This window comes from Artemia sp. Qi Xiang Cuo, chromosome 6 (assembly GCF_049724085.1).
Source record: "Artemia sp. Qi Xiang Cuo chromosome 6, ASM4972408v1, whole genome shotgun sequence".
Classification (NCBI taxonomy): Eukaryota; Metazoa; Arthropoda; class Branchiopoda; order Anostraca; family Artemiidae; genus Artemia; species Artemia sp. Qi Xiang Cuo.
This window is the reverse complement of record NC_142799.1, coordinates 36,124,159-36,149,248: the sequence shown is the minus strand read 5'-3', so window position 1 is coordinate 36,149,248 and position 25,090 is coordinate 36,124,159. Positions and strand designations below refer to the sequence as shown.

Sequence of the window (25,090 nt, the reverse complement as noted above, 5' to 3'; positions counted from 1 at the left end):
AATCAAATAAGCCCCCTCTGATGTTTATACGAGCATCACTTTCATAAGAACCATATACGCCCCCAGGACAACTCTTACAATGCCTATCCCCCGGGCTCTGGGGGGAGTTTTTGTTATCTAATTTTTGAAAAAATTCCAAAACACTGGCTATCTAAAAATTTATAGCAGACGGGTTTGGGGAAAAAAGAGCGTTTAACTCTCTTGACTCTTAAAAAGTGAACTAGAACTTTCAATTTCCAATCAAATGAGCCCCGTTAGAAGTTTCTACGACGACCCCTTCCAAATGAAGTGCCTCTGGGAAAAATAATTAAATAATAATAAAACATTGGAGCCGTATGGCCCTTACTATAGGCAACGCTATAGTGTTGCCTCTGATCTTTAGACTATCATAGGCAGCGCAATAGCGCTGCCTAAATAAAGAACGATGTTGGCACAATGTATTATTATTATTTGTATTATTTTTATTTCATTTTTCAATGTATTATTTTTCTTGGTTTTAGACCAGGGCACTTCGTATCGAAGGAGCTGTCGTAGAAACTTCGGAAAGGGTTTATTTGATTGGAAATTGGAGTGGCTTGTGCCCTTTTTAATGCCACCTATTCCCCTAAAACATCCAATCAAAATTTTGAGATAGCCATTTTGTTCAGCGTAGTTGATTTCCAGATAGAAAATATGTCTTTGAGGAGGACACTCCCTCACAACCCTCAGGGCAAGGGTTTTAAGTTATGGCCTGGGGGTATATAAGAACGATGTTGGCACAATGTATTTTTTTTTTTTTTCGCTCGGACCAGGGCACTTCGTATCGAAGAAGTGTTCGCAGAAACTTCGAAAAGGGTTCAATCGGCAGTTGGAGTGGCTTGTGCCCTTTTTAATAGTCGAAAGGGATTGGAAGGCAACTAACACCCCTACCACGCCCACCTTTTCCCAACCACATCCATTTCTTCAGCCATTTTCTTTAGCGTAGTTGATTTCAAGATAGAAATTGTGTTTTTGAGGAGGACACTCCCCCACAGCCCTCAGGGCAAGGGTTGTAAGTTAAGTCCTGGGGCATATAAGGTTTTTATAGAAAGCGTTGTAGACAGTTCAAAAAAGGCTCATTCGATTGGAAATTCAAAGGGCTAGTGCCCTTTTCAATAGTCGAAAGTAATTGGAGGGCAACTAAAACCCCTCTCACGCCCACCTTTTCCCCAACCACATCCAATAAAAATTTTGAGATATCCATTTTGTTCAACGTAGTTTTAAGCTCTGAAAATTTGGTCTTTGAGGATGAAACCTCCCCCCCCCTCCACACCCCTCAGGCCAAGGGTTGTAAGTTATGCCCTGGGGGCATATAAGGTTTTTATAGAACGCTTTGTCGTATAAACTTTAGAAAGGGCTCATTCGATTAGAAATTGAAATGGCTAGTGCCCTTTTTAATTGTCAAAAATGATTGGAAGGCAACTAACACCCCTTCCACGCCCACCATTTTCCCAAACACATCCAATCAACATTTTGAGATAGTCATTTTGTTGCATGCAATTTAAAATTCAGAAAATTATACCTTTGAGCAGGAAACTCCCCCCGCAGTCAGGGCAAGGGTTATAAGTTATGCCCTGGGGGCAAATAAGATTTTATTGAAATCTTTGTCTTAGAAACTTGAAAAAGTGTTCATTCGATTGGAAATTTAAAGGGCTAATGCCCTTTTGAATAGTCGAAAGTCATTTGAGGGCAACTAACCTCCCTCTCACGCCCACCTTCCCCCAAGCACATCCAATCAAAATTTTTACATAGCCATTTTATTCAACGTAGTTGAAAGTTTTGGAAATTAGGTCTTTAAGGATGACAACCCCTCCCCTCCCCTCCCCCCTCCACAGCCCTCAGGGCAAGGGTTGTAAGTTATGCCCTGGGGGCATTTAAGGTTTTATAGAAAGCGATGTTGTAGGAACTTCAAAAAGGGCTGATTCAATTGGAAATTGAAAGGGCTAGTGCCCTTTTTATAGTCGAAAGTGATTGAAGGGCAACTAACCCCCCTCTCACGCCCACCATTTCCCCAAGAACATTCAATCAAAGTTTATAGATAGCCATTTTATTCAACGTAGTAAAAGATCTGGAAATTATGTATTAAAGGATGACAATCCCCCCACAGCCCTCAGGGCAAGGGTTGTAAGTTATGCCCTGGGGGCATATAAGGTTTTTATAGATAGAGTTGTCGTAAAAACTTAAAAATGGGCTCATTCAATTGAAAATTGAGAGGGCTAGTACCCTTTTAATAGTCGAAAGTGATGGTAACTAACCCCCCTCTCATGCCCACCATTCCCCTAAACACATCCAATCAAAATTTTCAGATAGCCATTGTGTTCAACGGAGTAGAAAGTTCTGGAAATTAGGCCTTTGAGGATGACAACCCCCCGCCCCTGCCCTCAGGGCAAGGGTTGTAAGTTCAATGTAAATAATACATTGAAAGTGCAAATTATGTTCTGGCCTTGGGAAGGCATAGGGGTTTTGAGCCCAACTTATGTTACTTTCTGCTCGTTTTGAGTTTGACTCAGTTATTTATTGTAATTTCTGTTCGTTTTGGGTTTCATTTATTTATCGATGCTGATGTGTGGTAGTTTCACGCTTGGTAGATTATTTGATTTTATTTTTGCTCATTTTTTGTTTAATGGAGATCTTTACTTTTCTTTGAAAAACTAATTTTGTGGAAAAAGTTTTTTTTAATTAATTAATCTTAAAAGGCGGCTTTAAGCCGCGAGGTAACGAAAAATTTTTAATTGGCAGTAAGAAGTGTCATTTCTCCCGTACATTTTACTTCTTTTCTATTTTTGTTTAAGATGGCTTCCAAACATCAGGATCGGGGGAGAGGAAAGCATGGTCTGGTGGGGAAAGCAGCCCCTCCCAAATCAACTACATGCTCTGCTTAAATACTAATGACTTTGAGCTGACTGCGTTATTTCAGGCTGAAAATTATTTTCTTTTCGAAATGTTTCAGTTAACTAGTATACATTTCCGGAAAATTTGAGTAGATGCTGTATAAACATAAAAGGAAATTTTTGGAACGGGAAAATGGAAGAAAATAAACATAAAAAAAATGATGGCATTATTTGTGTTCACAGACAATTTTTCGCCCCTTTATTGGGAAAACTACTCTTTTTTCGTGGAAAAAATGTTGCAATAGTACTAGGATTTTAAAAAGTGTTACTACCAGAGAAAAGCATAGCCCGTGGTAAGTGGCTTTCCGGACCAAAAGTCTAAAAGAGAGAATGAGAGACCAAAAGGTTAATGTTTTCATATTGGAGACCCATTCATTTTATGGACTCAAACCAAGAGATCTTTTCGGAGCTGCCGGAAGCCGCTCTAAAGCCTCTTAAGTACTACTACTAGTGTGCCGAGCGAACATGCCTTTTTGATTGCAGATTGTTTTGTACGGAAGCAGTATTACCAGACAATTTCCAAACAAGGGGAAAGCACAATTTTTAAATGATAAGCTTTAAGGCTTGAACAACTGATTATATAATTAGCTTTACGACAATAAGAAAAAACTTATCATTTAGAAATTTTCTTTCTTTAATGATTAGGTGTTCGAAAAACAGCTGTTTAAACAGCTATTTTTTAACAAAAATAGCTGTTTTCTGTTTTTACCAGAAAACAGAACAGAAACAGGTCTTCCGTTTTTTGGTGACCTGTTCTGTTTCTGTTCTGTTTCATTCAAGCCCTGTTATTTTTTCTGTTTCTTCAAAAAAACAGAACAGTGCCCAAGCTTAGACGGGAGGCTCCAGCGTCATCAAGCCGAGAGACTTTTGCAATTGCTTTCGCAAGATCGTCCACCTTCCCCTGGCCAGACTGCATAATCGCCCCTTCGATATGAATGAGGGTAAGTCGATATGAGATGAGGGTAAAGTCTCTATGACGGTTCACCACCGCCGCTCTGCTGGGACACCTTTGCAGTTGGCTTTAGTACGCGTTACTTTAATTGACGCGTTTCGAACTCTAATGAAAGCATCCCAATCCTCGTCTTATTTCGTCAAATGTAATTTTTTGCTAGCCTTTCTTCTGACCCTAGTTGCTTTTCTACAATCCGCATTGTACCACGGCTTGTCTTGAGAAGAGATTTGTGAGAAGAGATTGAGAAGAGAAAAATGGGTCATTAATCTCTGTAATCGTTTTTTCGTCGAGTGACGATTCTTTTGCGGGGTCTTCAGTGTTTTGCAGTTTTTCATTTAAGTGTTTTATGATGATCGCTGATCAAAGTTTATGTTATTTCTAAAGTAACGAAAAAACTGGTGAGTTCTTGAATTTTGCACAGCGTAAAATTGATTTTTTTTTTTTTTTTTTTTTTTTTTTTTTTTTTAAGGTTCTCCTAGCCAAGTGGAATGGTGCGCTGGATTTAGTATCCCTTCTCCGAGAGGACGAGGGTTCGAATCCTTGTGTACACAATTATTTGATTTGGGACGGGGGTCAGTGGCGTGACTCTGTAAGCTCAGCCAGAGTCTACCCACCTTTAAATGGGTACCTGGAGAAATCTGGGGAGGGTAAACAGGAAGGGTGTGCGAAAGCACAGGATGGTGGGCCCCAACCCCCCATTGCACTTCCTGGCTGAAGGGCCTAGAAACAGAGATCAGCACCGCCAGTAGAGACTGTAAAGTCCAATACCGTATTATTTTTTTAAACTTGAGTGAGTGGCGCATAATACAGAAGTACCAAAATTCCATCCCCCTACGGAAATAAAAAAAACTCAAATAAAATTCTCAAATTTGGAAAGCCTTATTTTCCACGGAAGGGGGGGGGGGTAAACGCCGGCTACTGGTAAAATTTTATCCAGAAGAATTGTGCAAGGGTGGCTTTTGGCACTCGTTTGACCAGCCGTGTATCAAACAATAAGCTCAATGAAAAATGCGGTTCGATCATACTTCTTTGTGCTATAATAAAAGAAGGGTTAATATTAGATTAAAATTAAAAGAAGAAGGGTATAATTAAAAGAAGGGTAAAAGAAGGGTCTCGTTTAATGGACGAAGGTTGACAGATTGCTAAAGATTGTGCTTTTTGGCCATCCATCTGGGGTTAAATCAAAGCAGGTCGTCCTGGCATGTGAGGGAGGGAGTAGAGGTCATGAAAAAGATTTTAATGAAAATTAAAACTTCATGAGATGGGGCAAAGAGTAGGGCTTTGGACCTAGTAGCTTTTTCAATCAAATTCAAGAAAAAGCAGTTGTACTTTGCTTTTTCTTAGGGAAAGCTTACAGAGGGTTAATTATTTTGTTGTATTGCTTTCTTTTAAGTATTTTCTTTATCTATTTTGCTGTGTATTTTCCTGAATAAACCCACTATCAATCAATCAATCAATATTTTGTGCCTAATTTAGTTTACTAAATTGATTTATTGAATGACTGGAGGGGTTTATCAGCCTTACTCTCCGAATCCTGAGTGTTTGATTGGTGAACGGTCAGTTGTTAATCTTGTGACGTGTATTACAGGTCGCTGATGCTACTAATATTGGGAAAGAGGATGCAACAGGGTTTGATTCAGAAATTTTTGATGATGACGACTTTTATCATCAAATACTCCGAGAATTTGTCGAACGAAAATCATCAGACTCTTCTGGTGCTGCTGCACTAGGAAGGTATATTCAGCTTCTCTCTCTCTCTCTCTCTCTCTCTCTCTCTCTCTCTCTCTCTCTCTCTCTCTCTCTCTCTCTCTCTCTCTCTCTCTCTCTCTCTCTCTCTCTCTCTCTCTCTCTCTCTCTCTCTCTCTCTCTCTCTCTCTCTCTCTCTCTCTCTCTCTCTCTCTCTCTCTCTCTCTCTCTCTCTCTCTCTCTTTTTCTATCCCTCTTTCTATATATCTAAGAAATTGTAATGAAGAGATTATTTAATCTTTATTCACATAAAGAGTGTTTTTCTTTATGTGAATTCGATCAGTTTATTTTTGATGAGCATATAAACTCTTGAACATCCTAGGATATTAAAACATAGCGCGTGATTCAGTCTAAAACCCTATAAATTATGACTGTTAATGAAATCTAGTGTTTTAATCGTTTATTTGGTCTCTTTCTGCCCTTTTGTGGAGGTTTTATCACAGTGTAATGATGTAATTTAGGTAGTAATTTGTATTTTGGGAGTTCAATTAAAATTGTATTTTAGATCAAAGTCCGAAAGCAATCGATCTTAATCTACGTTGTTAGATTAAATGCATCCTCACAGTCAGTTTACATTTGCAGCAGCCTTTTGTTTTTACTATTGTCGTGTTTTTGATGCTTATTTTTGTAATTGCTCCTGACGAGTCTAGACTGGTGTTTGCTTCTATGATAATAAATATGTGTACGCATTTATGGAAAAGAAGTCCAAAAAGTCATAAAATAAGCCTTCATATCTCAAGGAAAACTTTGTAAAAAAAAATTCCTTGCAAATTAGGCGTTGCTATTTGCTAAGACCCTCTGAATTCAAGTATTGTAAGTTATCTATTTTTTTAGACAATTACTGGAAATCCAAAAGCTTCGGAGCAAAAGCAAACGGAGGGTCGACACTAAAGCAAGCAAGGGTCGTCGCATTCGTTATGACGTTCATCAAAAGCTTGTCAACTTTATGCCTCCCATCCAGAAGAATAGCATGTCTGATGAAATAGTCAATGATCTGTTTATGTCGTTGTTTGGAAAAAGTGTCAAATTTTCTCAGTAAACAATCATTTTATTAACCCTTGAGTTTATCATCTAGTTTTTACCGAGGTAATACCGTCTAGTTTTTACCTGAGTTTGATATTGCCATTTGTATTAGACCACAACCTAACATTGTTATGCCCCTTGACCCTCAGTATCACATAAATGGCCTTTTTGTAAACTTGATTTTATTTCTCTTTAATTTCAATGCTTCAACTCTGGCCTAAGCTATTATTATATATCTTTTTACTCTGTTAATATTCTCTCTTGGTTAACTGATTATCACACGTATTTAAAGAATCCGCTAATTAGCTAGCCTCTGAAAAATGCATGCTACTGTTCACTCATACAGGAAACAAAAATAGCTTGAAAAGCCGAGTATAAATTTTGTACTCAAGTTTGAAGGGGCGTCCATTACCACCAAAGGCATTCATAATTTTTTCTACATAGGCTTTATTTTATCGTTTTTTGTTTTTTTTGCCTAGGTAGAGTCTAGAGAGATCGAGAGTAAAGAGGTTTCGTATAGGAAAAGTCCTATGCTATGCAAGATAGCTTTCCTGAAGGAAAGTGCGATTTTTGAAAACAGAATGTTGAAATTGATACCGCGGCATATACGCACCACGGAAAGTAAACTTGTCGTATCCTTACTGGTTATAGCTGTGGCAAGCCCATAGCGCGAAAATCAGTGAGGGCAGAGCTTGTAGAGCCTTAGGCCCGTCTCGACCGTGACACCATACACTTGTACCATGAATAGTGGTACTTTGCCACGTACACAGGTGGCACTAGGAATCAAATAAACATTTTACTAGCAATATTAATAGACATGATAGTTACCCTTCCTGAATCAGCTAAAAATTGCAATTTTCTCACTAGATAGTTTTTTTGAGGATGTGTTTTTAAACTTTTGGTTGCTACGGGTAACTAGGTTTCAGCTATCGCTACAAACATGACAATGTCAACACGTTCTATACACGTTACGTATACATCGTCTTATTAATAGGACCGAATGCAAATAAAGTATCAGTAATTTATATGCCAATTAAAGAGGATAAATCAGCAATCCTCTTCATGAATACTTACATGTCCTCAGTATGCTCACCGTGTATATGTGACGATCTGACTCATAGTGTGCACAGTATTTTGCTAAACTTTAGTTTAATAAGAATTCTCCCAGATCTACTATGAGCCAATTTAGACTCTCTAGCTTAGTTATTTATCTATTGAGATTGGTAAGGCCACAAAGATCGATTCTGATTAGGCTATATCTCAGTCTGCAGAAAAAAAAAGTTATAAAGAGGAGGTTCTAAATAAAAAGGTGGATAAAAAATATACATGTTGTTATAGTGCATTATAATTTAACACTTATGTTATAACAATGTTAACAGGACTACAGTGTTTAAAAATGTTGTATTTTGTTTATACTTTATTACGTATTAAGTTACTTACATTAAGATGTTTACATACAAATTCTTCAAATGCATAATCTACTTTTTTTTCCTTCGTTGTTTCCATTGCGTAAACACTTGAAATGAATATTGTTAATTATATATTTAACCGCTAGGAAACAAATCCAAAAGGAGTGTGGGAGGGGAGAGCAAGTTGAAACTCCAGCCCGGGTAACGGAAGACCTTTCTACGTCAAAGACAAGAGCTGAGGGCTTAGGTTGAAAAAGTTTCGTTGCCCAGCATTAAATTAAGAGCTTGTTTTTGTGTTTCTAGCTGGATGTGAAATGATGAACTTAAAGCATTTTGTAAATCCTCCAAGCTATGGCTGTGTATTGGGAAAGAGTGGGGTAGATGAAAAAAAGGCGTTGTTTAAAATATGCGCCTCTTCACAAAACGTCGCTTTGAAAAGGCTCTGAAAGTGCATCTGGCTTATCTAAGATGGCTTTATCTGAACTGAGTGGAAATGGCCCCGATATTTCATGGAAAGTTCTCTCTAAAAAAAAAAAAAAAAGAAAAAAAAAATATCTTCGAAAGTTGGAATTAAAATCAAGTAGTTGCGGACATGCATCAAGCCATGGCTAATTGTAGAAAAATCCAAGACAAACATTCCAAGTGAGTGAGAGTGAATGCACATAAACTTGGTTTAGAAAAACTTATTAATCATATTGCATTATTGTATCAAATGGTTATTGTCCTGGTATCACTCCTGATTAGTTTTGTGTTGCTCTTGTATCTCCAATACTTAAAAAATATAAACCTGATTCTAATTGTGCATCTTACTGACCTGTTACTATGTCTAGCGTGTTATAGAAACTATTTGGGATGTTAGTAATCACTACTAGTACTAACAACTCACTCCAGGACCAAAATGTGGTAGGCCAACACAGCTGCGTATACACATCCTCCGTCGCAATCTATTAAAACCCTCCCTTTTTACATCCTCCCATCCCATTCGAGGACGACCTGATTTTCCTTTGGCCCTGGATGGTTGGCCGATAAAGATTATTTTTGGCAATCTGTAATCCTTTATCTGCAGAATGTCTCCTAGCCATTTCCCCTTCTCTGTCGTTTTATACCTAGAAAAGCGGGATTGAACCTTTGTCAGTTAGACGGGTACCCAAAACAATTCACAGACAATTTCTCTGGAAAACGTCTAATAGATCCTCCTCTGTCTTTCAGAACGCCCATGCTTCAGAACCATACTTGATTACTGTCATCTTTTTACCTTCAATATTCTAATCTTGATTCGCAAAAAAGTTCGTCTGTTCGTTTGATCGATCTTCTCGTTACACAAAATCACCTTCTTACCTATATTGATTCCCAGTCTTAACAACTTCGTCTTTTTAAGATAAATTTTATAGCCTGTTCTTGCTCCTGAACTCTCAAAACCCTCGAAAATTAATTTCAAGATTCATTATGCTTAGTAATTTCCTTCCTACAAAAACAAAACTAATGCCTCTACAATTACTATACTCGCTCTTATCACCTTTCCTATAGAAAGATTTAATTAATGTTTTGCAAAAATTGCTAGGCACTTCCCCTTTTACAAAAATCATATTCATAATATTTAATAATTTATCCCTAACTTCGCAACCACCAGATTAATAGAACTCATTTACTACACTATCAGCACATGGGTCTTGTTGTTTTTTAGGCCTTTCAGTACTGTGGTACAAGTCCAGATTGCCTGTACCCACTCAATTTTTCAACATGCCAATAAAATATTTTACTATTATGCCGTCTGGCGGCGTCTTCCATATGTTCAGAAATTTTATCCATTGCCTCTAGTTCACACTTTATTATTTCATATTTTAATGCTTTCTCCACTTCCCTTGCATTTCTCATATTTCAAATGATCTGTCACTCATATATTTCTTATACAAGCCCCTCCCCCTGTTCACTAATATTCCTAGCTGCGTTTCTAACTTTTTTTCCCAAGAAGCCATCATTCTGCGACTTCATTGACTATTATTAAAAAATTATTCCGTCCGTCTTCTACATTATCAAATTTTAGACTCTCGTAATTTTGTATTCAACCGTTCGTGGAAAGTTTCTCTCAAATTATCATCTTGGATTCTGCCGACATCGTAAATAACCCTTCCTAAATTTCAGCTTTTGATTAACCCTATGCACTTCTGGACGGTGATTTTTACTTTTAGTAAATTAGTACACCTATGTACCCTAATATCTTGTAGCAATCCTGCTGGTCTTCGGCATGATTAAAACTGACAAAATTCAGTACCTATAAAATTGCATTAGTCTATAATCATTATCCTTTCCTTGTCCTACAGCAAATTTTCATAGGTGAGGATACTATCTGTCTCTATGTCTATCTACCCGGGAATTACATACTTCTACCTGGAACTCTGTCTATTTGCTCCTGTAGCTATAATTGAAACTCATATGAGTCACTACTAGTTCCATCAGTCGGTTCTATAGGGGCGTTTACCACTATGACTGACATCCTGCCTTTTTTGCGGCAAAATGAGCAAGTAAGATTCTATTATTAATGCTTTCCCAGCCTGAACAAAACTTGAACGGTATTAAACTAGACCCCAACAAATCTAAAGACCCAGACGGTATACATCCTAGGCTCCTTACAGAACTTGCGGATATAGTAGCCAAGCCGCTAGGTTTGCTATTCAAGCTGTCCCGTTCAGATTAGCCTACCTGCAGAATGGCGGACAGCCACAATTACTCATAGATATTCAGGAAAGGATCTAGAACCCAGCCTGAGAGCTATCCTGAGCCTGACCTCCTGAGACCAGCCTGAGACCCATTAGCCTGACCTCGATCGTGGCCAAACTTATCGAAGGGATAGTCAATGATGCAGTCATAGCGCATATGACCAAGAATGGCCTTCCTTTTGGTGGTCAGCACAGCTTCGTGAAAGGCATGTCTGTCGAAACAAATCTAATACTAGCTTATGAATCTATAACTGATCTACTGGAACAGAGTTTTCCAGTCGACGTGTTCCTGCTGGATCAAGCTAAGGCCTTTGATAAAATGTCTCACCGCCACCTGATGATCAAGCTGTCAGTATATCAGATTGACAATGATTTTGCTTAGTAGATCCTCAGCTTCTTATCTGATAGAATCCAGATTGTCGCTGTATATGATTAATTAAAAAAAGTTTTTCCACATAATAAGTTTTTCAAAGAAAAGCAAAGAACTCCATTAAACCAAAAATGAGCAAAAATAAAATCAAATAATCTATCAAGCGTGTAACTACCACAAATCAGCATCGATAGATAAATGAAACCCAAAACGAACAGAAAATAACAATAAATAACGAAGTCAGACTCAACACAAGCAGAAATTAACATGAGTAGGGCTCAAAACCCCTATGCCTTCCCAAGGCCAGAATATAATTTGAAGTCTACTAAAAAAAACAGAAATGCTTTTACTTTTATAACTTTAATAAATCAAACAATATTAACATTATGATTAATAAATATCAGTATATTTATATTAACCTGATAATGCACATTCATTTGTATTTTTTTTCAGTAAAGTGCAAATTATGTTCTGGCCTTGGGAAGGCATAGGGGTTTTGAGCCCTACTCATGTTAATTTCTGCTCGTTTCGAGTTTGACTCGGTTTTTTATTGTAATTTCTGTTCGTTTTCGGTTTCATTTATTTATCGATGCTGATTTGTGGTAGTTTCACGCTTGGTAGATTATTTGATTTCATTGTTGGTTTAATGGAGTTCTTTACTTTTCTTTGAAAAACTTATTTTGTGGAAAAAGTTTTTTTAATTAATTTCTGTTCGCTTTATATTGACATAGTCTTTTCAGGGAAAAAGAAAAAAAATAGTTTAAATCTTTTAATTTTTCTTAAGATTTTATAGTTTGGCCTGCTATTTGTATGCTGGAGAAAATTTTTCAGTAATTTTTAACAACATACACCCTTTTTGAAATCCGGACAGAAATAGATGCGTTTAATTTAGTTTCATACCTTCTCTAGTTGAACTGAAATAGAAAACTTGATACTATTCGCAAAAAAATAATGTGTTTACTTTCTATGATAGGTTGGATACACTTACGCTATTTTGATTTGGTTAAATTTTAAGAGCAGAAGTAGCCCCGAAAGATTGTAGATAATGACCTCAGTCGTTCTTAGGATACTGCTGAGATGTCTTATTAGGATTTAGCATTAACAGTCAATATTGTGATTTAATCTTAAGGCAACAATTAGTTTTTTCACATAATGGGCAAATGGGAGGTTGGGCGTTGGAGGGGGATTAGTTGCCCCCCAAGCACTTTTAACTATTAAAAAGGGCACTAGCTCTTTCTGCTTTCAATCGAGTGAACCCTTTTCGAAGTTTCTACGACAACTTCTTCGATACGAAGTGCCCTGGTCTAAAAAAAAAAAAATAATACATTGTACCCACATCATTCTTTACTATAAAAACGTCAACCCTTCCAATCACTTTTGACTATTAAAAAGATCACTAGCTCTTTCAATTTCCAATCGAATGAGCCCTTTTTGAGTTTCTACGACAACGTTTTCTATAAACACCTTGTATGCCCCCAGGGCATAAATTACAACCCTTGCCCTTAGGGCTGTGAGAGGGTTGTCATCCTCAAAGACCTAATTTCCAGAACTTTCAACTACGTTGAACAAAATGGCTATCTCAAAATTTTGATTGGATGTGTTTGGGGAAATGGTGGGCGTGAGAGGGGCGTTAGTTGCTCTCCAAGCACTTTCAACTTTTAAAAAGGGCACTATCCCTTTCAATTCCATTCGGATGAGCCCTTTTGAAGTTTCTATGACAACGCTTTCTATAAAAACCTTATATGCTCCCAGGACATAACTTAAAATCCTTGTCTGAGGGATGGGGGGGGGGGGTTCATCCTCAAAGACCAAATTTTCAGAATTTTCAACTACGTTGAACAAAATTGCTGTCTCAAAATGTTGATTGGATGTGTGTGGGGAAATTGTGGGCGTGAGACGGGTGTTAGTCGCCCTTCAATCACCTCCGACTATTAAAAAGGGCACCAGCCCTTTCGATTTCCAATCGAATGAGCACTTTTTGAAGTTTCTACGACAACGGTTTCTATAAAAACCTTATATGCCCCCAGTGCATAACTTATAACCCTTGCCCCGAGGGCTGTGAGGGGGTTGTCATCCTCAAAGACCTAATTTTCAGAGCTTTCAACTATGTTGAACAAACTAGCTATCTCAAAATTTTGATTGGATGTGTTTGGGGAAATGGTGGGCGTGAGAGGGATGTTACTAGCCCTCCAATCACATTTGACTGTTAAAAAGGGGACTAGCCCTTTCAATTTCCAATTGAATGAGCCCTTTTTGAAGTTTCTACGGCAACTTTTCTGTAAAAAGAAACCTTATGTGCCCCCAGGGCATAAGTTAGAACCCTTACACTGAGGGCTTTGGGGGGAGTGTCATCCTCAAAAATATAATTTCCGGACTTTTTAACTACTTCGAACAAAATGGCTATCTCAAAATTTTGATTGGATGTGTTTGGGGAAATTTTCAATCGAATGAGCCCTTTTGGTAGTTTCTACAAATCACTATCTATAAAAATCCTTATATGCCCCCAGGGCATAACTTACAACCCTTGCCCTGGGGGCTCTGAGGACGTTATCATCCTAAAAGACCTACTTTCTAAAACTTTTAACAACGTTAAACAAAATTGTCATCTAAAAATTTTGATTGGATGTGTTTGGGGAAAAGGTCGGCGTGAGAGGGGGGTTAGTTGCCCTTCGATTACTTTCGACTATTAAAAAAGGCACTAGCCCTCTGAATTTCCAGTCGAATGAGCCCTTTTTCAAGTTTCTACGACAAAGCTTTCAATAAAAACCTGATACGCCCCCAGGGCATAACCTACAACCCTTACCCTGAGGGCTGTGGGGAGAGTGTAATCCTCAAAGATATAATTATAAAATTTTTACTGGATGTGTTTGGGGAAATGGTGGGCGTGGAAGGGGTGTTAGTTGCCCTCCAATTGCTTTCTACTATTAAAAAGGGCACTAGCCGTTTCAATTTCCAATCGAATGAGCCCTTTTTGAAGTTTCTGCGACAACGCTTTCTATAAAAACCTTATATACCCCCAGGGCATAACTTGCAACCCTTGCCCTGAGGGCTCTGAGGGGGTTATCATCCTCAGATACCTAACTTCCAGAACTTTCAACTACGTAGAACAAAATGGCTATCTCAAAGTTTTGATTGGATGTGTTTGGGGAAATGGTTCCCCAAACCGGAGAGGGGGGCTACTAGCCCTCCAATCACTTTTGAATATTAAAAAGGGCACTAGCCCTTTCAATTTCCAATCGAATGAGCCCTTTTTGACGTTTGTACGACAACGTTTTCTAAAAAAAAAAAAAAAAAAAAAAAAAAAAAAAAAAAAAAAAAAAAAACAGGGCAACCCTGACCCTGAGATCTCGGAGACAGGGGGGGGGGGAACTTTCCAGAACTTTCAACTACGCGAACAAAATGGCTATCTCAAAATTTTGATTGGATGTGTTTGGGGAATAGGAGGGCGGAAGAGGAGGCTAGTTGGCCTCCAATCACTTTTGATTATTAAAAAGGGCACTAATCGTTTGAATTTCCAGTCGAATGAGCCTTTTTTTAAGTTTCTAAGACAACGCTTTCTTTAAAAATCGTATATGCCCCCAGGGCATAACTTACAACCCTTGCCCTGAGGGCTGTGGGGGAGCATCCTCCTCAGAAAGATTATTTCTATCCAGAAATCAACTACGCTGAACAAATTTGGCATCTCAAAATTTTGATTGGATGTGTTTGGGGAAATGGTGGGCGGGGAAGGGGTGTCAGTTGCCTTCCAATCACTTTCGACTATTAAAAAGTGCACTAGCCGTTACAATTTCCAATCAAATGAGCCCTTTTCGAAGTTTCTACGACAACTTCTTCGATACGAAGTGCCCTGGTATGGACAAAATAATAATACATTGTGCCAACATCGTTCTTTACTTAGGCAGTGCGATTGCACTGCCTATGATGAAAGAGGTGACCTCATCTACTCCACACCAGTTCGCGTTAAGAGTGTTGTCCTCTGAGGAACCAAAGTAGGCCCAACACTGCTTCGCCTCTGCCTAAATGACACTCCTGAAATGGTCAAGAATGGCTTGGAACTGTATGCAGACGGTTCCAAACTCTTTGGTTCAGCAGTCTCAACAGAAAATTGCTCTTCTCTGCTAGAAAATCTCAACAACCTCTGTCTGTGGGCAAAACCTGGACGCTCGGGATCAACCCATATAAATGCAATGTCCTGCATCTCGGTCCAAATAACCCCTGCTATAGTTATTACATGGTTGATTAAGTAGGTGCCATTATGCCCATTCAGAGTGCCGAGGAAGAGCGTGATTTTGGGCTAACCATTGACAATAAACCTAAATTTCATAGTCAGTGTCGGAACCAAGCAGATAAGGCAAGCAAGGTCCTCGGTTTGATCAAGCGTTCAGTGATAAGCCTCCAGCTCAGAGTGATCAAGAAGCTTTGCACTACCCTTGTTTGTCCCCATCTTGAGTTCAGCATGTCGGTTGCCAACCCGCACTTTAAATGTGACATGGAGATACTTGAAAAGGTCCAGCGTAGAGCAGCCAAGCTCCCTTTTTCCAAACAACAAATCTCCTACGAGCCACGACTAGAAAGGCTTGACCTGCCTACCCTAACGTACCGTAGAAAGAGAGGAGATGTCATCCTCGCAGTTGAGATGATGACCAGTGACACCATTAAGCCCGTTTTCGATCACAGAAAATACACTAGAATACGAAGAAACGCCAAAAAAACCGCGTCAAAAATCTAACAGAAAGGATGAGAAGTTCAACTTCTTCACCAATCACATAGTTCCACTGTGGAACTCACTCAGCAAATCTACCGCGTCGGCCAGATCAGTTGACAGCTTCAAGATTAGTGTCGACCGTGACTAGAGTGGCAAGTCATGAAAGATGCAATGGGACGAACCAGTTGCAAACGCTCAGTTTTGGTACCGTATGCAAACTGCCACTTGTCACCCTCTACCACCTTGCACACTCATCCGAAGTTGCTGTTTTGCCATGACATAAACTTTAAACTATCCAGGCCATGGCTGGCATGAGCCAGTCATGCATCTGGTGGGTGACCGCTACCAAGTGAGTTTAAACTGCAGGGCTTATTTATGTAATATATTTAATACAACGCATTTTCAATGCTTACACCTCCTGAGCCATCCGCCCTTTTAGCCCTCAAACACACCCGGTCGGTGATTCATCTAGTGAGACCCAACAATGAAACCAAACTGTCCTGCATATATGTAAATAGTGATGATCCACTCGTGAACTGTGTTCGTACTGGTAGCCACGACTGCCACCAGATATTGGTGCAAAAATGGTGCTATACGACTTACTGGAGGGGAAGCCTCGCTGGCGCCAAATATTGCAATGGAATGCCCGCGGTTACCACTATTGTACCGTAAATATAGAGTATGTTAATAAACTAGTACGGTTCACCCTGCTCCAGGGTATGATAACGTGATCGAACGGTCAACTTTTAGGCCAAGGTTGCCCCAACCTGGGTCACTATTAATATCTCTAGCTATCTCCTTGGAGTGTAAAAGGACCCCCCCTGTCGATATAATAAATGACGGTATGTCTTACAACTCTTTTCTTACCCTGTCTGGGTTCTTGGAAAAATTGTCCACACAGCTGTAGAAATAGCTTACTTGTATTCTTCCAAAAAAGGCACAAAACACCTATAGCTAAACAAACTCCCTAAGCGGGGACTAAAATGCAGACTAAAAAAAGTAATATTTTAACCCATAAAAGAATCTTGGCACTTGGGGTGTGGCTCAGTGTGACGTGGAGCAATCTAATGCATCAAGTCCCTCAATTGAATTTTTTCTATGCATATTTTAAGAATCAATAGCTTGAGATCTAACAAGCCCATATGATGACTCATACCGAATTATAATCCAGTGAACTTATTTTCTCTTGCAAAATGGTTGCCTTGACGACGAGAGTTTAACTTATGATTGAAAATTATCTTATAGGCAAATGTAATTACAGAAAAGAAAACGGGTTATTTATCTGAAAAGAAAAAGAACAAGGGGGGGAACCCCAACAAACTGTGACCTGAACATTGAGTCAACGTTACCTGGCGACATCTACAAATTCTTCAACCTTAGTCCCTAGAAGATGCGATTTAAGGTAAGAAGTTTTATCCCACAGCCATAAAAATTGAGATTACATCTTTTTAGTGATCCCAATCGCAGGGCAAGGGGAATTTGCCCTCCCCACCTTGATTTCGAAAAATATTTTCTTTGGTATTTCATTGAAAAATATTTTTTTGGCATTTTCATTGGAAAAACAACAAAATGACCCCACCCCTTGATTTTGGAAAATAATTTTCTTCCCTCTCTGGTATTTTTGTAAATTTTTGCTACTGATCCTTTTATTCTATAATTTAATTCTGTTGTGCACACGCAATTGTGATTCTGCTCTGTTAAAATCAATTTGCATTTTCGTTGCATTTGAAGACGGCATGCATTGACATCTATAATTTTTTTCAAAACTTTTAAGAAGAAAATTATTCCGAATTCTGGCGGTTTTAAAATAAAAGATTGAAATTGTGAAACATCATGACTGATAAGGAAGGTTAGAAATTCAGGTTTTTTCTCTTAACTACCATTCTCTTCTGTTTTTATCTAGGGCTTGTTTGAATATTGCTACTCAGGCAATTCCAAATCTTCAGACGAATATTTTGATTAAATGTAGGCTAGCCTATCTCCTAAGTATGGATAGAAGACAATGTTCTGAATTTTGGATAGCCTATGACATGACATAGTTAGGCCTACACTTGAGAATGGCTAATGATTAGACTGAGCTAGACTAGTTAGGATTGTCTATTGACTGGACAGGCTACTTAGGACTGGCTGTCGACAGTCTAAGCTGGGAAAACTTGGTAAATTTGGTGATTTTCCATTACTCAGCTAGTTAGAATGCGAATACACCACTTGATACTCGTTTGTATGCTCCTTCCAGACACTAATTGCTTCCATTGGAAATTTTATTTTGAGTTCTAAAGGTTAATGATACCAATTCATTGAAATGTTGGTAAATTTTTGGCAGTTCATATTATTAAGCCCGTTTTTTAGCACTAAGATCTTACATCTTTCGGTAAAATTCTGCTTTAGCTACTTCTGGCTATCTTGGAAAGGAGTTTGGTTAGGAAAATGAAATTTTCAGGGATAGGTCTACAGACTAAAGTATGTCCAGGGAAGGTATTTTGAAGTAACTACCCCGACTCTTTCTCCCTCTAGAGGGTCCTGACCTTTGATGACCTTTAAAAATCTGTGTGTTATAAAAGTGAAACCTTGTAAAATAGATATTCTGCTTAAAATGAAATCAAACAAAATGGTTCTCAGCCTCACAACTTTGCTCAATCCTAATATATAAAGTTTTAAAGATACGAAAATACATTTCCGAAGTTTTGAAAATTAACATTGATAAGGCTTAAACTACTTCTCAAATAACAGGAATTGCATTTTCAGAACTAAACCCAGAGAAAAAGAATCTTATAACAGAAAATTAAGGTAAAATTTTGTTTTGTCAAAATTTCAATAGGTATATACCTGTCATGTAGGCAAATTTCAGGATCCTCTAGAGGGAGAAGGAGCGGAGATAAGTACTTCAAAATACCTTCCCAGGACATACTTTAGCCTGCAGACCCATCCCTGAAAGTTTCAGTTTCCTAACCTAACCCCTTTCCAATATAGGTAAAAGTAACTAAAGTAGAATTTTACACATCTTTGTGCAAAGATTACCGTTTTTTTACTCATCCTTGTTCTAAGATCTTACAGCTCACTGATATTAGCAGAAAGTGTGAAGACTGCCACTGTTTTGCCCTTTAGAAAAATGATGAAAGAACTTTGATGATCTACTCATTAGTGCTCTCAGACCGCTGATCAGAGCAGAATGATGTAAGAAATTTGAACAAAAATAACCAAAGATGTAAGATCTTTGTTCAAATAATTTACTTTCTAGTGTTTTCTGTGAAAAGGTTTAAGACCTTAGCACATTGATGAGTGAAAAAACAGGTCTATTGACTGACAAATAAAGTAGCCTAAACATACAGTAAAGTTCTACAAAATCATATTATTGAGTTAGGACTAAAGTGAATACACCATTTGATGCCTTTTTTTATGCTGATTAAAAATTTAATAAGCATTTATATTGGAAATGAATTTAAGCCCCCCCCCCCCCTAGGCTATATATGCTGATTCAGGGTTAGGTTAGGTATGACCTATATAGGGGGGGGGGGGGCTGAAATTCATTTCCGTTAGAAATGCTTATTATATTTGTAATCAGCATAAAAAAGGCATTGAATGGTGTATTCACTTTAGTTATAACTCAATAATATGATTTTGTAGAACTTTACCAAACATACTACTTGTTGCCTTTTTTATGCTCATTACAAATATAATATTCATTTTTGTCAGAAATGGATTTACCCCCACCCCTATAGCCTATATAGGCCTACCAATTCAGGGTATATATTTGCACATTAAGGGGGTAGGGGTAAAGTTTAAACTTACCTCTCATTTGTGTCAGAAATAAACTTTAACCCCACCCCCCTAATGTGCAATATGGGTCAATATATACAAAATCATATTATTGAGTTAGGAAAAAATTTAATACACAACAAAATGCCTTTTTTTTATGCTTTTAAAAAACAAAATACTAAGTTCTTTCGTAAATGAATTACAGCCCCCCCCACATATATAGGTACCTTCAGGGTTAGGTTAGGTTAGTTATAGCCTATATAGGGGGGGGGGGCTGAAATTAATGTACCTTATAAAAGAGTAGTTTTATTTAAAAAATGATAAAAAAAGGCAACAAATGCTGTATTAAATTCATTCCTAACTCAATAATATGATTTTGTATATATTGACCTTGGTACCCTGAATTGGTATATATAGGGGTGGGGGTAAAATTCATTTCTAACAAAAGTGATTATTATATTGGTAATGAGATACAAAAGGCATTGAGTGGTAGGCTATGTTTACTTTATTTATAAGTTAATAATATGAATTGCCAAAAATTTACCAAAATGTTAAGGGGAGGGGTGAATTCTCTTTTTCAAAATTTTTGGTAGATAATCCTTTGTTTAAGGCGTTTTTGAAATGGGGGGGGGGGGAGACTGCTGGTAAATTTTCTAATTAACCCTCTGACCAATTTATTTTTCCAAATTTAACCCTCTGACCATGTATCCCATGATTTACATGTGCAGTAGCTACAGGTTTAATTCTATGCATCCTGCAATTTGGATGTGTACCCAATTATTTATGTTTAGCCTATTGCAATGCTACCACACAATTCCACCATTCAAGCATCACCTGATCTACATGGTTTTTCTTATGCTTGTAGTTGTAGATTGATATTATTTTTCAGTGTCTGAATATATTGGCATGTAAAGTAGTGTTTTGTTTTTCTGAGTTATAAACATTTGATTTGTGTTATAGGGTAAATTTCTAGGTGGTGCTATAATTTAGCTAGGATGAAAGTGAAAACATCATTTGATGCTTTTTTATGCTCTTTCATTTATGTAAAATACCTTTGGGACCCCTTTAAGGGCTCAAGATGCAATTAGCCCCAGGAGCAATTATTGGATTATGAAAGAGCATAAAAAAGGGCATCAAATGATATTTTCACTTTCATTCTAGGGAATTTATAGTGCCACCTAGAAATTTACCTGTCATGAAATACTGGTAGGCCCTAATTAGGAACTAAGATAGAGGAATCTGATATTTTGGATAAAATGTGTCAGTCTTGGGCAATGTCTAAAAATTTTGAATAAAATTTGCCAAACTATTTGTGAAATAAATTTGCATTTTCAAATAATTACTTTATCATTTACCAAAAAAGCTGTAGAAGTCAAATATAATGTTAATTAAATTTTTTTTTGATAAATTAGTATTTAAAATAATGTACTTAACCATTTACAAAAATAAAAAATACATTTGAAAAAATAAATTTGGTTTAAACTGTAGCTGCTGCACACTTAAATTGCTGGATAAATGGTCAAAAGGTTAATGTGCTAATGAGATACCTAATAGATAGACATAAGGAAGTGAGTAGTATATTTGGAAAGAGTAACAAGATGCATCCTGTAGCATGTTTGCCATCTACCTAGCTAAATAACAGAAAAAAAATCCATAACACTAAATCTAGCTAAATAACAGAAAAACTTTTCACATCCTACCCTATCTAAATACAATTAATCTGCTTGACAACACTTGTCTTAGATTTAATGGTTCCAAGACCTAGTTTGTCTGTGATTTTTATATTTTGTTTTAGCTTATAAGATCTCATGTCCAAGGTTGGGCAGCATCTGCCAAGTTCAGGCTCCAGCTTGTTTGGTATAATATAGATTTAACTGTTGAAATGGTGATTAGCTATGCAACTACTGGGTACCCTACCTGCTATCTGTTAAATAGAAAGTAAAATCTGGTTAACTTTGCCTATGGTAAAGAATATAGGACTTTACAATCCCTAATTACAGTGCTGGTCTCTGTTTAATGGCTGACCTCTTGTTTTGAGTTCCATGAGGGTTTAGGGGCAAGCTATCCTGTGCTTTTGGACACCCTTCCTGTTTACCTTCTTTAGATTTCTCCTGGTAACCATTTAGAGCTAGATCAGCTCTGACTGAGCTTACAGATTCAAGCCACTTACCCTTGTTCCAAACCAAACAACCAGCAACACCATAACTCAAACCCAATGTCTTATGGACAAAGAATTTCAAGTCTTGCATGCTAACCACTTCGCTAGGATAGCTTTTTTTTTTTAGAATAAAATCAACACTTCCTTCATAAATTCTATATTGGCCTCTTCAAGGTGACTTGCTGTTGCTTATTATTTGCCTATAGAAAATAGTTAGAAAAATTCTGAAAACTACTCTAAAACAATGATAGATGCTTGCATATCTTATTTCTATACCTGTTTTGCAGCTATAGAGTAAGTTCCAAAGCTGTCAGTAGCAGAATTTGACAGAATTCCAACAGCTGCCAAATCTTCCAAACAAATGTCACTAGGCCATGAAAACTCCCAAGTAGCTTTAGCTACCCCACTTTTCCACAATGTCTATTTTAGTTTGGCTTACCCAACCCCTCTCTCCCAACAGAAAAGTACATATTTATATATATTCACACATATTTGTTCAATAGCAATTGGTTGTTATGTCCAATTGATAATTATAATGCCTATAAAAGATGTAAAAGATGTTGAAAAAAGATAAAAGATAAAAGATATAAAAGATGTTGAAATTTCTTTATATTACCCCCAGATCTTTTTCACCGTGACTGCATGTGAGTGGCTGTTTTGAACCATCACTGGATTCCTTAAAATACTGGCACAGAGGGTTATTTGCTCCAAAATGAATGACTCTGCATTTCTGGATATTAAATTCAAGCTGCTAGGATTTTGCCCACTTTGAGTGCATCAGGATCAGCCTGGATGGCTGTTGCACTTTGTAGATCATGGATGGGACCAATTATTTTGGAATCATCTGCATACAAGCAAATTTTATTCTCTATGATTGAAGGCATGTTGTTGATGAAAATATTAAATAAAGTTCAACCCAAAACCATTTCTTGGGGTACTCTCCTTTTTACATCTGTTGATTCTGAGATGAAGATTGATCTATTGTCTCCAAATACCGTTACCACCTGCTCTCTATTTGTAAGAAATAACATTATCCAGTTGACAACATTATCATGGATATCCATTAAACAGAGTTAAGAGTTTAGGCTCCTGTGGCATCCTTTATCAAATTCTTTGGCTAGATCCGGTAATAACATGCTAACAGGAGATCCCTCATCCATAAGTTTTGAGACATGCTCATATGTGTCAATGAGGTTAGTGTCAACTGATTGATTGGGACAAAATCTATGTTGATTAACTGATAGTAGATTATTAAATTATGCATGCAGGTAAATTAACCATTATAACTGTTTGGAATTAAAGAATATAGTAGGGTATATATTTGTACATTAGTGAGGGGGGGGGTGCAGTGCTGGGAAGTTGAAGCAATATGCTTTTAGGAAATAGTTAAGTTGGTGTTTTTGATTGTTTTCAAGTAGTTTTAAGTTTTTTTTTTGTGGTTTTGTTAAAATCTGCCCCTGTACTTAAGGTTCAACCTGTCTTAGCTTAGAAAGTAGCTGAGTTAAATGAACAAAACTTTTAGGAGTAGATTCAAATCCTAAATTATGCTTATAGAAAGGACTTTCAAGCTACTATATCTAACCATGACCTATTTCAAAGGCTTAGAACATTTTGAAGAATTGTCTTAACTTTGACACTTTTATTATAAGGATGACAATTTCAAGAACAAATAAAGTAAAATATATAGTAGAATTATAGGGCAGAAATCAGATAGGAAAAAATAGAAATATTTCACTTTTCAATTCAATGCTCTTAACTGCAGCAAAAGGAAAACCAATAGTATTCTAAAAACTACTCCAAAATAATCTAGAATACTTAGTTGCCTCATTCTTAAAGGTTTATTTTCTTTATCCACCCATATCCTGCTCCCTAATGAAGTAATTTATAGCCCAGTTTATATATTGTTATTATATTTTACAACAATTTTGTCCTTCCTTTGTTTTTTTTTTGTTTTTACAGCACACTAATTAATTGGTATTGTTTCTATAAAAAATGACTGTTTTGTTTAATAATTAGGCTATACATTGCATCATGAAGGATGTGGGTAAACTAAAGCAAAAAAAATTTAGGAGTGAAATAAGTAAGTTCTGCTTATCCAACAGTTAGTTCATAATGACAATTTGAAATAAAAAACCAAATTTTTTTTAGTCTAGGGCTATAACTTACATGAAACTTGTTCTATCAGTAGAGGAGGAGAGGTTGGATGCAATTATAAGATAAGTAATTGTTATATTTTGAAGACTATTGAATTGTGTATATAAGTTTTTTTCATCCGATTTTTGGCCTATACTATGCCTTTACAAAGTTCAAAGCCTAGATTATGCTTTGGGAAGGATTTTTTCTAGCTCCTACATCTACTCCTTCACAATTTCTAAGGCTTAAATTCTTGCATTGAAGATTAGTCTGTATACCTATCTTGACTTTTGAAAAAAAATTCTTAATTTTGGTTTTGGGTGTAGGTTTTATGTGTACTACTACTGCTGACAACTCACTGCAGGATCAAACTTCCCAAGCCCAAACCTAGCTATGCATGCTCCTCCTCCTCCCAATCTATTCAAAGCCTCCCTCTGTACACCCTCTCAAGAGGTTCCCACTTCCCTTAAATCTTTTCTAATGACATCCGCTCATCCTATTTGGGGACAAGCCACATTTTGTTTGGCCCTAGATGGTGGGCAAACAAAGACAATCTTCGGAAATGTCATCCTTCTGCAGAATGTGTCCTAGTCATCTCATCTTTTCTCATTATAGCCCTAGAAAGTAGGATTGAACCACATTTTTCACATACCCTTCCAATTGAGATATGTTTGATCAGTTGGGTATCCAATACAATCTGTAGACAATTTCTCTGGAAAACATCCTGCAACTCCTCTTTTGTTTTTTGGAGTGCCTATGCTTCAGAACCATACTTGACCAGTGTCATCACTGTAACTTCCAATATACTAATCTTTGTTTGCAGATTTATTTTCCTATTCTTCCAAACTTTTATCAACTGTGAAAAAAACACACACTGGGCCTTGGCTATTCTATTTTTAACATCTTCACTGCACTCATAATCTTCACTATTAATTAATCAAAAAAAAATTCCAAAAAAGAAATTTTTCAAAGAAAAGTAAAGACCATATTAAACCTAAGATCAGCAGAAATAAATTTCTTTAATAATTCAAACATAAAATAACAGTTAGGAAAGGGGGCAGTAGCCAAACTCTTGTTTGTAGTGATTTGTGTTTGTCTTAAGCTTGATTTGCATGTTATTTTAAGATTTATTTATTTATTTTAGTACCTGTTGTATTTTTGTTTGCTACAAATGTTTATTTAATTTCTGTTTGTTTTGGGTTTCATTTGTTC

General features: G+C 37.1%; 2 protein-coding genes across 5 annotated transcripts in view; both read left to right on the top strand.

The window, feature by feature from the left end:
* The window catches only part of Aatf (Apoptosis antagonizing transcription factor), an 89,986-nt gene extending 81,270 nt beyond the window's left edge, over positions 1–8,716 (top strand). For all 4 annotated transcript variants that reach the window (XM_089090167.1, XM_089090169.1, XM_089090168.1 and 1 more), the window contains exons 9-10: positions 5,450–5,595; positions 6,442–8,716. In XM_089090167.1, the coding sequence (XP_088946293.1) occupies positions 5,450–5,595; positions 6,442–6,646 (351 nt within the window). In that variant the 3' untranslated portion in view covers positions 6,647–8,716. The remainder of the gene's footprint in view (positions 1–5,449; positions 5,596–6,441) is intronic.
* Positions 8,717–17,617: 8,901 nt separating this feature from the next.
* Positions 17,618–25,090, top strand: part of Caf1-55 (chromatin assembly factor 1 p55 subunit) — a 47,072-nt gene continuing 39,599 nt past the window's right edge. Inside the window, exon 1 of the mRNA XM_089090698.1 lies at positions 17,618–17,680. Within this exon, the coding sequence (XP_088946824.1) occupies positions 17,665–17,680 (16 nt within the window). The 5' untranslated portion in view covers positions 17,618–17,664. The remainder of the gene's footprint in view (positions 17,681–25,090) is intronic.